This window comes from Euprymna scolopes, chromosome 19, assembly GCF_053919585.1.
Source record: "Euprymna scolopes isolate OS-2025 chromosome 19, ASM5391958v1, whole genome shotgun sequence".
Lineage (NCBI taxonomy): Eukaryota > Metazoa > Mollusca > Cephalopoda > Sepiida > Sepiolidae > Euprymna > Euprymna scolopes.
The window spans coordinates 75,547,812-75,564,679 of record NC_136500.1 but is presented as its reverse complement, the minus strand read 5'-3'; the positions used below and the strand labels follow the sequence as shown (position 1 = coordinate 75,564,679).

Here is a 16,868-nt window from a genome sequence, read left to right as displayed (position 1 = left end):
TTATTGAAATAAAAAAACGAAACGAATCACAACTTTCAGCTGAGTTTTTTGCAAATTAGATTTTAGAAGTGACCTTTTTCTTTAAAATTTGAATTTTGTAATACAACAGTGTAACACTAGAAAATTTTTATAAAAAGAGGAAATCCTTATCGACTACTGCTTTTTTTTAAATTTAATTTTTAAATTTAAATTTTGAAACTGTCAAAGTTGCTATGTCTAATTAAACTCTTAACGACTGAGAATTATTTTTTCTAATACAGTGTGCCAAATAATTGTTTCAGTCTTTTAGGATTTAATTAGACGTACATAAAATTGTTTATTTTTTAGTTGTACATAATTAGTAAAATTAAAGCACAACTAATCTAAAAAATAAACTTATTTTTTTAGGAAGATTTTTATGAAAAAAAACAAACAAAGTGGCACACAGAACTAGAAAAAAATAATTATTTTAGTGAAGGAGTTCATTATATAAATATTTATGTATCTATTTACTATCTGCCTTAAGAGAGAATATTTTAAAAAATATATTTTTGTAAATACTTTTTATATGAATCTAGCAATATGTTTGCCAAAAAATAATCTCTCTACTGAAACTTGAGTAAATTTATTGTTTATTTTAATAATACTAAAATAGGTTTTACAATATTTTACACTGATAAATCCAGTATCTTGTTTGTGTCAAAGTTGCTTTAATAGCAAATCAGCAGCAGGAGCAAATAATCGTACATTTAGTTGTGGAATTTTAGTAAACCTCATTATGTGCCAAAATCTGACATGCCTAAATGTCCAATTTGGCTCATTTTGAATCAAGGAACTGTACATGTTGTTTCTATATGACAAACAGCAGGAGCAGTTTGGCATAATTTTTGCCGTACATTTGTAGTAAAAACCCTACACCAAGGATTATTTATAATAAGCAAAATTTTTATTTGGGTTGATGAATAACGCATACAGAAGTATGTCGGCAAATTGAAATGCAAACTATTCAATTCAACTTGCCGACATCTATTAGTTTTGTGCATGTGCAAATTCAATCCTGAATAGTAGTGGTTTAATTTGAAATCTTTCTTATCTATCTGTTAGGTTAGCTCAAACGGTAGCTAAACCACTTAAATGTTTTGTTTTTGATTCTAGCTGATGGCACCCAAGTGATTTTTATTTTTTCAATCTGTACTATATATTAGGTACAATATAATATTCAATAGAGAATTGGTTCTGTAATAATAAATACAAAATCTGCATGAATTAAAATATATTTTAGCATATTTTATGACGGGCAAGTGACAAATAAACCATATTTTTACAATGTTTTGAAATTGCTCTCAATTTCGCTATATTACAGTTGACAATATTTATTTTCATATTAAATATTTTGAAAAGTTAGGAAATTCTTATTCAAAATTCTGTTTAAAACTGACCATTTTGTAAGAATGGGATTTAAATAATTTTAATCTTTTAAAAAAATTAATTATTTTTTTTAACTTTTTCTTTGCAATTCAACAGGTTATAGTATATTAATAAAAGTGACAAAAGAATGGGTTTATTAAACAAAAAAAAATATGTGCTTGTTTTGAACTCTTCAACTTTATAAAATATGAAAATTTTTATCAATTATAATTTTGTGAAATGAAATATGGGGAAGGATCACGTGCAAAAAAAGTATTTCCTCATATGTTTTATAAAAACTCCATTTTAAGTATAAATTACTTCAAATGTGAATCAATATAAAAAAATTTGTGAAAAATTGTTGATGTATTCTCAGCAGCCCCGTAATTCTTGCTTCTATTTTGTCCTTCAATCCTTATTTACAATTAACAATGTTTCTGACAAAGGGAGAAGAAAACAACTGTACACTAGGCCGACTGTTTTTCCTGAGCAGTCATTTAAGATGTCCTTATTTTTCCTATTTATATCCTTGTAGCCATGTCACTAATAAAGGTGGTGAAGGTAAACGTTTTACCTGGGCTGACGTTATCCGCCTGATAGTCAGGGATCTGAACCTTGCCTTAACCACCAAGGAGGCAATCCTATCAGCAGGTGCAAAGTACTGGGCCTGCTGTATTGCCATTTGGTAAATGAATTCTGAACCTTGCAGTACTTTCTGGTGGGAGTCTCTCAATGCCATATTAGTTGGTAATGTTATGGCTTTTCCTCTATATGGTTGCAATATGCATTATTTCCATGGCAGGTGCTCGTCTGAACTCCAATCTCTGGTCTCCCCTCGCCAATCTTTCACGAAAAACACCCGTCTAGCTGAATCCACTGTGAGAAATTTCCCCCACTCTTTATCTGTGCCTAAATCAAAATGTGGATTCCATGAACAAAGCTTCTTTCTTAGAACTGCACGCCTGTGGAACTCTGTTCCGTCTGCCTGCTTCCCACCTGACTACAACTTGGATGTCTTCAAGTCCAATGTTAACAAATTCCTAATGTACCGCCCGCTTAAGTAAACACTTCATCAAATCTCCACACTAACCTAATGTACTTGCAATAACCCTTATCCCTGAGTGGCTTCCGGGCCTTGATAAGTAGTGACCACTGTGTAAAAAAGAAAAAAAAAATCATTCTGTGTATTTTCTTTTTAATTTTTTTTTTCTCTGCTCTAACAACTCTGCCAACTTTTTCCCACATGTCTGAATCCTCAATGAAAAATATTAAAAATCAAAACAAGAACTGCAACTCCCAATGTAGAACCCCCATTACCAGTTTTCCTTTTAAAATGGAAGGGGGGGTATATGTTCCAACCTTCCAGAGGTTGAAATCTAATTACAGGAGACTAAACCTGACTTATTGTTTCTGTGTGAAACTGGCATTGGATCAACTATTTCCCTAGATGAGTTTGCGATTAAAGGATACTCAAACTTGATATCAAAATATGACCTCCAAAATCATCATGGGCATGGAATATGTGCATACATTAGAGATAACTTTCCATGTGGTAGGGACATCTCCATAGAAGATCTTAATTTGCCTTTCTGTGCTTCAGAGTAGCACTTGCTCATAGCACTATGTTGATATTTGCCGTCTATCATCCCCATAAGAGTTCCTATCATTGAGAGTATCTCTGATAAAATTGACCATATTCTGTGTACTCATCCCTCAGCTAATATGGAGACTTCAATGTTGAATGGCTAGTCCACTCAAACAAGACGGATGATGAGGAGAGGTACTGTCATGATTTCTCGATTGCTTATGACGTAACACAAATTGTTCACAAACCCACTTGTATGCCCAACTCTTGACAGACAACATGCAAGTCTCCTTGACTTTTTTTTTAAAAACTTGCCTAGAAATGTGCTCATCCTCCATTCTGTCTCCATTGGAATCTTCTGATTACTCACTTGTCTCTGTTAAGATAAAATCAAAATGTAATAAGTCCTCAGATATACCTCTTCATGGTAATGTATATTGATACTCTATGGCTGATTAGGATAACTTCCGAACATTTACATCAGATATACCTTTGCACTCCATGTTCAAAAAGAACATGTCCTCTATAGTTTCTGACCTGACTAAATGGTTAATTGTTGGTATAAACCACTTCATACCGTCCAAGAAATTCCAGTAAAACCTTAACACCCGGTTGTGGTTCATCCCAGAATGTGCCATGGCCATTGCACGCCAAAATCACTATTTCCATTGTTTCAAGTGTAATAAATGTTGTGAAACTACAGCCACCTTTAGGACTGTCAGCAATGATTGTAAAACGCCAATAAAGAATACAAGAGATTTGTATGCTCAGTATGTCAAGTTTAAAGTAGCTGAGCAGTAGCTTGGTTCCCACCAATTTTGGTGAATAACAAACAAGGTCCTGAACAGAAGCATGTCCTCTATCCCTACTATCATCAATGAACCTGAGGTAATCTCGTCAGCATCTGACAAAGTAAAACTATTTACCAAGAACTTTGCAGCAAATTCTACCCTTTGCAATCAGAGCCCCCCCCCCCCCCCTGTATTTCCTCGTGACTAAAAACACACTATGCAACATATAAATATTTGTATATGATATTTCCGAGTTTATCAAAAACCTTGATTCCAGTAAAGCAACAGACCCTGACAACATTCCAATCATAGTGCTCAAAAAGCTTCAACCAGAACTAGCATCATTACTTAAAGCTATTTAAACGGAGAAATGCTTTCCAACATCCTGAAAACTTCATTAGTCTACCCTGTATTTAAAAATTTTAGAGATCGGGCATTTTCATCTCCGTACAGACCAGTCAGTCTCCTGTGCATCATGGGTAAGTTGCTGAAATCTGTGATAAACAGCTAAAAAAAAAAATAACTTGCTCGGTCACATGCAATATGGTTTCCATTGTGCGAGATCCACAGCTGATGTACTAACTGTAATATCACATAGGATTAGTGAATCTTGACAGAGGCTTTATTTCTAGAGCAATAGCTCTGGACATATCAAAGGCTTTTGATAGAGTATGGTATAAAGGTCTACATCGCAAGATTGCCAGCTATGTCCTCTCAATTATTAAATCTTTTCTCTCTGGTAGGTTTATAAGAGTAGTTGTTGATGGACAAAAATCAGAAACTCCTAGTACTAATGCTGGCGTCCTGGGCTTAACACTCTTCCTAGTCTTCATCAGTGACCTCCCAAACCACATTCTTAGATCATTCATGCAGAAGACACCACAATCTAGGGCAACACTTCAAAGATCAGCAATGACCAAGATCTTTCTGATTCCCTCACTTTTGATTTTGAGAACATGGTGCAATGGGGAAAATTGAAATGAATGGCTCTCGTCTTGGAAAAGCTCCATGCTTTGACAGCCTTCTGAAACTGACCTTCACTCCTGATCTGTCAAGATTATTGGAAAAATGGTTGGATCACTCTACCGCTCCAGCAGATAACTCGCTGCCAATGCAATCCCCTATCTGTATAAGAGCCAGGTACACTCTAAAATGGAGTACTGTTGCTACATCTGAGCTGGAGCTGCTTGACACACTCTATCCAGTCTTGATAGTTCAAAACTGGCTTCAAAACCTAGTAGGTGATACCCTTTTCTCTTCCTTGCATACTCTTTCCCACAAAAGAGACGTTGTGAGCCTGTCTCTGCTCTATCGTAATTTTTATGGTAAGTGCTCTACTGAACTCCAATCTATGGTTCTCCCTTTCCAAACTTTCCCAAAAAAAACACTCAACTAGTTACAACCATTATAAATGATTTCCCCCGCTCTCTGTCTGTGCCTAAATCTAAACAGATTCCATAAACAAAGCTTCTTTCCCAGAACTACCTACCTTTTGAACACTGTTCTGCTGTCTTGCTTCCTGGTGGAATACAACATGGTAGCCTTCAAATCCAATGTAAACAAATTCTTGAGTTGTCCCCATACATCAAATTCTACCCAATTTACACCATTAACAAATACATTACTATGTTACATTCATTAACCCTTAACCTTGAGTAGCCTTCGGGCTTTGATAAATGGTGACCCCCCAAGTAAAATAAAAAAAATAAAATAAAAATCTATTGATTTTTTGCTAGATTTAATGGAACACACATGTGCACCTTAAAATGACTATTACATAGGAATTTTGTTTTAATTCTGTGGTGCACTTTACTACTGAACATTATACTTTTTTTTTTTTCCACCAGTCTGAATGTTACATATTTGTGAGAATAGCAGCCAAATTTAAATATGAAAAATAATTCAAATAGAACATGAGGACTTAAACCCTTGTATGGCATAATCCTTGATCTTGATTGGGCCTTTTTCGGTGATAGTCTTTGAGTAAATCATATGTTACCGAGAATCACGCCAGCAATAGCAATTGTTTATAAAAGTTACATTATAGAAACGGTAAGAAAATGAAGCATATTAAACTGACATGCATGTACATTAAAATGGAAATAAATGAGACATTGAGGGATATTAGGGTCACCAGCTAGTAAGTGCTAACTTAACATGAATAAAATTTTGTAAATGAAAAACTGAAGGAAAACATGATTAAACAAAACATTTATATAATATAAGTTTATAAAAAGATAAATCATTTTTTAGTGAAGAAATGTTCATTAGGAAAGTTAATGCTACTCGTGTTTTCGGTACAAAAATGTTCAGTGAATATTAGACACGAGTGATAAGGATGTTAGTGTGAATATGCAAATGTTAATTATATGTGTAAGTATTAGGTAGCATAGTATTGTGTGTGTTGGTTAACTTTGTTCTTGACTGTACGTCAGAGTCCAAAAGTGTTTGTTCTTTCACCTTTCTCGGGCAAAGGTATGGAGGGAGTGTATGAGTATACTTTCTTGGGTCCTTTGAGGTGTGCCGAATTGTAATATAGTTTGTCTCCTTATTTTCTCATTTTTATAAGTTTGCACCGGCTTGTTAGATTTTGGGTTTAAAACAATTTACTTTGGTTAAAAAATATTAACATCTTCTGTGAAAATTGACTTGCTTTTGGAACTGAATAGGAGTCTATCCCAATGAAGTTGAGAAAGAAAGCAAAGAGGAAAGGTGGTTATTCAAGCCAGTGATTTTGTCATTTGTTTGAATCCTATCTTGATATCACTACAGTAGCGTCAAACCCGCAAATATACAACCATGTAGTATAGCACATTTTATTCCTAATTAAATTCATCATTTAATACATAGATATTGAACCTGATATCTATAATCTGTTTCAGCTGAGAATATGGGGGGGGGTATTTTCTCCCGACTTTTACTTTGATATTGCTTTAATATGTATAATTTAATAGATTTTTTGTTCTTGTGTACAACTATTTATATTCTACCACACAAAATTACTGTTTTTACCTCCATCGAGAAGGTTATGTCTTTTTTGGTCAAGTTTATTACTGTTTTATTATGTAGCATGCACATTATTTGATAAATTGTCACGAAACTTTGTTAGAATATCGATCATGGTCTAACTTAGAACTGATTTGATTTTGGAGGTCAAAGGTCAAAAAAAAAAAAAAAAATGAAAGTCACTTTTGATAACTTTGGTTCTCTTCATAATAAACTTGTGACTTGGCCCAAATTATAGCCAATGAAGTCCATTTTATGACATTGACCATGAAAAGTTCAATCAAGATTAAAATTTGGACAGAATTTTAATTTCATATTTTTTCTAATTTGATGTATTAATCTGGTGTTCTTTAATAGCGACCATCATGCAAAATTTTAGCCCGATTAGATAGTTTCTGAGTTATCAAGGTTTCCATAGAATAACTTTGGGAATACTTCATACAATATGGAGAAGTAAGGTATGAAACTTTGCCCATCCTTAGTATGCAGTCTCACGACTGACGTATGTTCTTGTTGTGCAGAGACATTTTAACTCGGAACGTATTTGTGATAATTCAGAATTTCAAAGTTAGTTCCGTCACTCAAATGCGCAAATTATTGCACATTTGAGTGAAGGAACTAACTTTTAAATTTTTAATAAAATAAGATTTAGCCAATATTTCTTTAGAATATTTATTCTTCTATCTATAAACAAGAACACAGACTATCATTTATGGTAATTTATTGAAAGCAATAAAAAAAAAAAAAGCATGTGTTATAGGATCTATTATTTTATTTAAGACTTATGTCACTTCATCACTACTATCATAATCAGCATTTTCTTTTACACCATTGTTTCCAGCAGTTTCATTGCATGTATCTCTAGTATATTTGTGCATATCATTATACCTTGTTTTGTAGACATGTACAGATATTTGGATTGATGTTTTTAATTAAATCCATTAAACTTTCTGGAACAGGAAGCTGATTCATCCTGTGAATTATGGAATTTCCATTTTCTACAACAACAATCATGGAGGTTGTATATAGGGATTTGTATAAAAGCTCATTTTATAGATACCTCCTTTCTTTTAGCCAGATTTATTGCTGGTGGCTCAAATAATCTTTCCCTTGTTCTATTTAGATGTTTACCTGAAATGCTAAAGGAACATTAATGTAGGATATTGTTTTGTATAATTCTACCACTTCTGTTGTGGGTTATTCCATGCCCAGAAAAAAAGTTTTCTTGTCAAAATTATTATTGTCATATATCAAAGTTGTTGGAACCCCTGTCTGAATAGTTCATGGAAAGAGAATGTTCTACACAATCCATCACAAATTTAGCTAATACTCCCTCATGATTAAAAACTGAGTGAGAATCACAATTCCCCAAACTATTTAACAAACCAATTGTTTGGGCAGATCCAAACAGATAGTGTCCAGCAATACCAAGTAATAAATGTCCTAGCGTTAATGTTTGTTCATTAGAAGCTAAGAATATGTCTTGTAAAATGGGCAAAACCTTTCTGTGGACAGATGCAGATATATCCACTATTTTTTTTGTGTACCTCACGCGAGTCATGCCCACCAACCATAAAAACGCTTTGGACATTTAAAGATGTCAAGGTACTTCTTTCGATTTTTACACAAAAATTTCCATAGATTATCTCACAAATAATTTTTCTGAATTTTGCAGAATTTTTTTGTTTTTTCCATTTTGGTCCCCTGATTTATTAGAGAGGAACCTATGTTTTTAGTGGCGTCCATTAGTTTTTCATGAAATTTTACCACAAATTAATTGTATTACATTTAATAGATGTGCGGAGTAAATTTTTTTGCAAAAATTCCTGTTGCCTCCCCAGGAGCTCAAAAAGAGGTAAAAAATGCTCCAAAATAGCCAAAAATAACACATTTTGCCCCATAACTTTTGATCCATCCATTAGATTTTTCTGAAACTTGGCCAAAATGTAGAGCCCATTGTTCTTAATATAAATCCAGTATTGGTGATCCTGGCAAAATTCTGGTTTGCGTCCCCAGAGATTTTTAGTGCTAAAAACGACCCTTTCTTGTAGCTTTTTTTTTTTTCATATTTCTCAACAAAAATTTGATATGTCTGACTATATAGTGGGTTTTCATGGTGGTCAACTCAAATATACATGTGTTAAGGCCTGAAACTGCACGGTTATCCATTTACACTAGGATTCGGCTTCCCATGGGGCTTAAGAGGTCAAAAATGCCCCAACATGGCCAAAGATAACACTTTTTGCCCCATAGTGTTTGATCTATCGATTAGATTGTCCTGAAACGTGGCCAAAATGTGGAGGCCATTGTTCTTAATATAAATTCAGTATGGGTGACCCTGGCAAAATTCTGGTTTGCATCCGTCTGGGACTTTTAGGGCTAAAAAAAAAACATGCCTTTTTGAAGCTCATTTTTCATATTACTCAAAAACTTGATATGTATGTCTATATAATGGTTTTCATGGTGCTGAATTCAAATATACATGTCTTCAGGTGTGAAACTGCACCGTTTGTCCATTTTCACTGGTATTCAGCATTCCCAGGAGCTCAAAAAATAACTCTTTTAACCCCATAACTTTTGCTCCATCCATTAGATTTTTCTGAAACTTGACGAAAATGTGAAGGCAACATTGACCCTTCAGACTTCTCACATTTATCATTTCTTCACTATTTTTAGTGGCATCATCTCACATGCAGCACCAGAGGGGGACCATGCATGCGCGGCTTGTTTTCTTCCGCAGTGTGCCTAGTCTTAGATAAAAGTTTGTGAAATGCATTACCACAGAACTGCTTCTCTGTAGGCTATAGGCTCGTCTTCAAATTTTGTGTCCAAAATATTCATTATAAACCACCCTTATTAATAATTAAACTTTTTTTATTCCACTCATTTTCTATCCTTACATAATATTCTTCATCATTTAACTGATAAGCCATATATCTCCTTAACCGTTATCCTTTAGTGGCTTTTGTGATAAATGGTGACTTATTAATCCCTCCAGTCTCAAAATCCAGCTCCATTCTACTATTTTTTAATTAAAATTTTTTTTTTACCTGTCCTATTAGTGATGCCACATTCACTCTAAGCAGATTTAATCAACTTTCTTTAAAATCGTAATTTTCTAGAGAAAGTCATCTTCACAAATGATCCCCAGTCACTTATTTATCACAGTCCGGAGAGAGGACCCCCCCCCTAGTTCTTGCAGGGAGGTGTCAAAATCCTCCATATGGTACCTGGTATTCTAAAATGGTCACCCTTATGGTATTGACCAAGCTCAACGTTGCTTAACCTAGGTGATCTAACAAGAACCGGTGTGTCAACACTGTCAACATGATTATGCTACTCTATTAAACTTTGAGACAAGACTGAATCCAGTAGTAAATTCTAAATTTGGAAGTTTGAGGGAGGTTGGAATCACCTCTTAGTTAACATTACTCTTCGATCTATTTTGATCGAGAGTGGAAGTACTGGTCAGCCTTCCATCTATGAGTTAAATAGAATTGATCATTTAAAGATTATTTGTTTTACAAAATATATTTTATGTTTCGGCATAAAATGACCCAACGACGGTTAACATGCGGTAAGACTAGGTATATGCAAAATGAATGCCGATGCTCAAAATGTATAAACATTTTGACCCCCTCCCTTTACTTAAAAATTCACCAAAAATCAGGAAATTAATCAACTTTAATGAAATTTTCAGTATTTATAAAATAATGATCACGGAATATAATGAACGCATTATTTTTAGTTAAATCTTAGTGAAAATGTATTATTTTTTTTAAACAAAGAATACCTTTACTAAAGTTATGTTTTTCAGTAGTAAAAAAAAATGAATGAATTTATTTTTGCTTTTTTTATGAAAATAAAGCATCGTAAATTGTAACAATTAAAAAAAATTATTTAATTTTTACAGAAACATTATGAAAAAAAGCCCCTAAAATCCGTATTAATGAATTCGATATAACCCGAAGAAAAATTAATTTCTCGAACTATCATTGAATTAAGCATTGTTTATCTAATATTGTCACACAAAAAAATTATAATTGCAAAAACTATTTCTATTTTTTTTTTTTTTTTTAAATTACACGTTTCGCATAATTTTTATGTAAGATTTTAATATTTCTTTGCTTACATGAATGTGAAACTTTTGGCATAACATAATTTGTATATAATCTTAAACAATGCTCGCTGTGAAAACATTTTTCATACCTTTTTTATACGTGTACAAATACTTTTTTTCCTTTTGGAAATTAACTTTAGTTGTTAATATTTCAAACACAATCAAAAAACAGTCCTAATTGGTCGTCTAGTCTTTATGTGTTTTTGTTATGACTACATAAAATTCAAATTCTTATTAATGCCATTATTCCAGATGGAAATTGAAATGACACCGATGTCTGCTTAAATAAATATATACTGATATATATAAATTGTAATCGAATACGAAAACAAGGAAGTACGTTTGAAATTTTCAGCGGGAGTCATATTTTGATAAACACCGTTTATGACTATTTTTGTCTCGCCGAATAGGAAAGCTCCAATGTAAAATAATTCCATTGCTTCCGCGAAGTATAAAAAATAAATAAATAAAAGTTGGTTTCAGGAGTTATAAACTAAGGGACATAACTTCGATGTCTTATTGAATATAACAGTCCAAAAAATCTTTCACGACTAAAATTCTCATTTGAAGTTAGGTAGACAAAACTTAAATTCTGTAAGCAACCGAAACTATGGATCGTTCCATAGAAGAAGAAATGTGCGAAACTGTTCTGTCGCAGAAAGGGCGCGATATGTTGATTCTCCGGGGATATTTAATGTGGAGGCACTGTTGTGTCAAGGGAATTAGATCGACGAAGCCTAGTTATTATTGGTGGTGCTCAACTGATAAAGCTCGTTCGTGCAAAGGTCGAGCCGTAACGAAACTTTCGGATACTGGAAAGCACATCTTGATCAAATGTACTGACCACAATCATCCCCCAAATGCGCACAAAGCGGCCAAAATGTCTAATATGCTAAAGAAAAAGACAAGCATAAGCAATACAACCAATTTATCCGCGCAGCTTATTCAACCTTGTATTACATCCGTTCCTTCGGAATTACCGTCGTCTATGATTTCGAACATCGATGTTTACCAGAAAGTAACTGAAATTCAACGATTTCAGCTACCTCCCGAGAGAAAAAAAGAGGTAATACAAAAAATATGGTTCTTGTCCAGAATTTCTTATATATATAACAAAAAGTCTATGATGTACGTACATGCCAAGGAAAGAAAATATCGGGTTTGTATTACTGTACACATAGATTTGAAAAAGTTGTAAAAAAACAAATATAGAACAAATAAATGTTATCAAAGGCAAGATAAGTTACTTTTCTACCTAACTGGATATATTTTTTGTGTTTTTATTCAGTGTAACATGTTTATTCAGCTCGAAAAACATGCAGTGTTTACCGATGTATTGGAAAATTCAAAATGACAGCCGACTCTCTCTCGGAGAGGGTACGTTTAGGAAAAGGTATTATAAATAATAAACTAGACAAAATACTGTTAGAAATTCGCTCAATATATGTTACCGTGACATAAGTTGACATATATTGGGTTGTTTTCTAACAGTGTTTTGTCTAGTTTATTATTTATAATACCTTTTCCCAAACGTACCCTCTCCGAGAGAGAGTCGGCTGCCATTTTGAATTTTCCAATACATCGGTAAACACTGCATGTTTTTCGAGCTAAATAAACATTTGTTACACTGAATAAAAACACAAAAAATATATCCAGTTAGGTAGAAAAGTAACTTATCTTGCCTTTGATAACATTTATTTGTTCTATATTTGTTTTTTGACAACTTTTTCGAATCTATGTGTACAGTAATACAAACCCGGGAGTTAATTTTCCGTTTCGATTTAAACAAGATAGCCGCAATTTTTCACCTGCTATCATGATTAAAGTTTTTTTTTTTATAATTCAGTAATATTCAGATAATTTCGACTGCATAATTTGGAAGCTAACATTGTATTTTATTAGAATTGACAAAAAAAAAATCAGTGGAAACCATTGTTTTTATCTGAAAACTCCATTTATCGACTACAGAATTTTGTTCTAATAGTGTAGAAGCACCAAATATTATATTCTCAAAATCACGTAAATTGATGAAGTTTTATTTTTAAATAAGGAAATCAAATTTTATGAGTAACTGAAGAGCAGCTGTCTTATCCGTCATTTTGAAAAGTCTTTAAAACAATAAACAAAGGTTTATGCTGTAATGCCTACGACTTCTCATTAATCGCTTAAAAATGATTTTCTTTACAAGAAAATTACATGATCAATTTACGTAATATTTGGAATATATTTTCGTTTCGTCACAGATAGGTACATTATACAGATTTTTTTTTTTTTTTTTTAATATGGAATTCTGGACAAGAACCAAAAATTGTGCTTTAGGGTTATTATATATTATATTGGCATTTAATCCTAAACAATTTAGTAAAATTAAATGATTTTACTCAAAATTGCTACCGATTACGACGTTACATAAAACGCTTGGCCTTCGGGACAAGATCAAAGTGTAGTATCTGTTCTTCAGATGCTGCACTTCCATTTCTTGTTCTCTTTCGGCAGAGGAGAAATCCTACACGACTGAGACAATTTTTATTTTTGTACCTTTTCTCCACGTTAAAAAACGACCCTGGTGTCTAACTCTGTCCCGTGGGGAGGCATAGTAAATAGGTACGACGTTAATGAGCCGCTGCTAATGGCAGCTGATGCTTCGAAAAGTTTGTCCCCTACTTTGAAGAAACAATTTGGCATTTGAAGTAAAAAAAAAATACTGTTTACGTAATTATGTGTCATGTTGAAATTGTATTAAATTTTTTTTTTTTTTTTTTTTTGTAGAAAATAGTATCAGCAGATTATCTATCATTTTTCGTGATTTGTGAAGTTTTACAAATTTCGACGATACGTAACATTCATTTCAAATTTATTTTTTTACATATCCAATTATAAATACACAAGCACCGAAAAATATATTTTTTATTATTTATTGTGAAAATAAAATTAATGTTTTTTGTTTGTTTGGTACTTACTTCACTACTTCACGGGGAACGTGGACCCTGCGTAAACAGTTTTATTTTTCAATCATTGCTTCCTGAAATGCGCAAAATGTTTTCTTTCATTTTCGTGTATATCTACACTTTTTTTTTAATCAAACGTGTATTTATTTTATTTTTGGATTTTTTTATTTTATTTTCGATGAGTAAATTTGATTCATATTTTTATTTCGTGCTTGTTTTTATTTATCCCCAAATATTTTTTATTTTTTGTTACATTTATTTTTTCATACATGTTCAAATAATGCTTTTGGCTTGGGGGGGGGGGGCTCAAATAGTACCAATGAAAACCTTTTGCGCATACGCCTTCAGAGAGCAGTCATTAAAAAATAAATCCGTTTACGTAGGGCAGGGTCACGTTCTCCGTGAAGTACCGTTTGTTTGTTTTTTAATATAAAAATTGATCCGAAATTTAACAACGGTAATTTTAAATTTAATTGTGAAAAAATGTTTGCGAAATTGTAAATAACTAATTTACAATTTAAACTTTTTTTCTCAAAATTATTGAATAATAAAATCTGTTTTTATAAAAAAAATTTTCAGGTAAGAACAATATATATAATTTAACAAACGTTATTTTTTTGTTTTTCAACATTTAGCAGTTTTTTTTCTACTTTGGAGTCAATAAAATTATTTGGTAAATGTTATTTAACTACAACAGAACACCGACCAATAAAATTTGTTTTTTTTTTAATAGGTTTTCGGGGTCGCTGACAACGAATCTGATATTCAAACCCGTCGCAAATTTACCGTTTGCATGGTTATTAACCCTAGAACCCTCGCACGATTTTGTGCTAACTCACCGCGGCGCGCGGCGCACCGCACCCGCACCGCCATCGTTTATGCTATTTTTACATGATGCATAAGCACCTCTTAAATGTTGTACAAGTTCTATAATTGAATACACCCCCTGCAAAAAACGAAAAATAAAAATATTTTTGTAAATCGCTCGTGAAAACTTAATTTGTTAAAAACCATCAAAAACTACGTAACACAGAAAAATGAACCACATTTTGTTTTTGAAAACTTTCTTTTTATTTCAAATGTCTACTTAAAAATTCTTCCGCGATGTGACAAGTCACCTTACTACACGCGTCCATGCGCGGACGTATCATGTAAGAATAGCATAAACGATGGCGGTGAGTTGGCACAAAATAGTGCGAGGGTTCTAGGGTTAATACCATGCAAACGGTAAATTTGCGACGGGTTTGAATATCAGATTCGTTGTCAGCGACCCCGAAAACCTATCCCAAACCAATTTTCATTGGTCGGTGTTCTGTTGTAGTTAAAGTAAACATTTACCAATTTTATTTTAATAATAAAAATTATCAAAAATGATTTGCCGACGACATTAATATAAGGCGTGAAAAAAAAAATGATAAATAAATAAATTATAAATTTTTAATCTGAAAGGAAAGTATTGTTTACAAAAACAAATATTTTATTATAAGAAAAATTATTTTACTGGTTTTTAAATTAAAATTTAAAAAAAAAATGCAAAATAGTTTGTTAAATGGGAAGAAAGTTCAAGTTTCACCTGTAAAATTGCTGTAAGCAAAACTCGTTATATTTCGGATCTATCCATTTATATAATAAAATAATAAAAAACACTGATTTTATGATCAAAGTGAAAAACTCGCATTTCAAAAGTAGATTTCCTTCCTTTTCATTAAACTCAGCAATTTTCGGTTTTCTTTTAAGCATGCTCATTATTTGTCGAGTGTCTTAAGTGAAAACAAAAATGGCGACCATTGAAAACTAATCATTGGATAATAAGTCTTAATATCATAAAAACTACTTGTCAACAACAATTTTAAGTGTGATATTTGTCCAAAACAGACCCGAATACTCCTAAGAATCAACTTTTGAAAGATGAGTTTAGTTGGTACCCATTGACACTTTAACAGATAAAACGGAAAAAAGGCCCATCCATGGTTTACAGGCAGTGTGGAAATAACATTATTTCTTCATTCTTAACATGGAGAGAGCTTTAACTATTTTTTACTTTCACATCATTTCATAAAAGATACTGTAAAAATTGAATTTAACTTTAAAATACTAACATTATATATATAATTATATATATATATATATATATATATATATATAAGAAAAGTACTACCCTTAAATTGCAAAAGTTCTACAAAATAATTCTAATTTATTTATTTTTTTTTTTTCATCATGACAAAATAAAAATTAAATGGATTGGAGAATAGTATATTGTTTCTGTAAACTAGGATACAAACTTTTCAAAGCACCAGCTGCAAGTAGCAGACGAATTCATTCATCTCACAGTCGGCAGCCATTTTGAGTGAAATAATTCAATTTTACCAACAACTTATTTAAACTTAAAACATGTTTTAGTAAGAAATATATATAAACTAAAAATACTTTTACGTTTTATTGTACGCATGAAATGCTGAAATGAAAACTAGTTCAGAAAATATAGTCGCCATCTTTATAAACAAATCGAGAAAAGGAGTGGCTAAAGAAGATTAATAACTCAAGTTCATTTTCTCTTTAAATGGAATAATTATAAACTTGAGTTATTTTTCTTCCTTGTTTTACGTGGATGATGAAATTTACTGTCTTGAATGTTTTTAAAAGTATTTATATTTTTATACTAAAACATGATTTAAGTATAAGTTCTTTTGGAGTAATGTCATCACTCATTTCACTCGACGACTGAAATACAAATTAATGTTTTGATTGTTAAAATGTTTCTTATTTTTTGCTTTAATTTAATCAGTGTTTGGCACGTGTGCATCAATTTTTTGTTTTGTGTTGACCGATATCTTCCTAAAACATGTCCCACGCTATTTTTTCTTTCTCTCTCTCTCTTCTGTCAGTTATCGGATTTTTCCACTTACACATGCTCTTATTGTTACTGCTGCTGTTATATCTGCACGTTATTATTAAATTTGTCTCATTTTTTAGAATTGGATTATTTCTTGAACTTTTTGTTGGTTTTTGAAATGGACGGTTTTATCGTTTTG

The 16,868-nt window shown here is 32.3% G+C and overlaps 1 protein-coding gene and 1 long non-coding RNA gene across 9 annotated transcripts in view; one reads left to right on the top strand and one right to left on the bottom strand.

Moving 5' to 3' along the window:
- LOC145239758 (uncharacterized) overlaps window positions 1–16,868 on the top strand; it is a 340,227-nt gene that overhangs the window by 110,612 nt on the left and 212,747 nt on the right. The window contains exon 1 of one of the 8 annotated variants that reach the window (XM_080103169.1): window positions 11,312–11,954. The exons of the other annotated variants lie outside the window; for them this stretch is intronic. Within the exon in view, the coding sequence (XP_079959295.1) occupies window positions 11,499–11,954 (456 nt within the window). The 5' untranslated portion in view covers window positions 11,312–11,498. Of the gene's footprint in view, window positions 1–11,311; window positions 11,955–16,868 lie in introns of those variants that run through there. 8 annotated transcript variants of the gene reach the window in all.
- Window positions 1–16,868, bottom strand: part of LOC145239759 (uncharacterized) — a 111,572-nt gene that overhangs the window by 11,079 nt on the left and 83,625 nt on the right. The gene's annotated exons all lie outside the window — the stretch shown is intronic.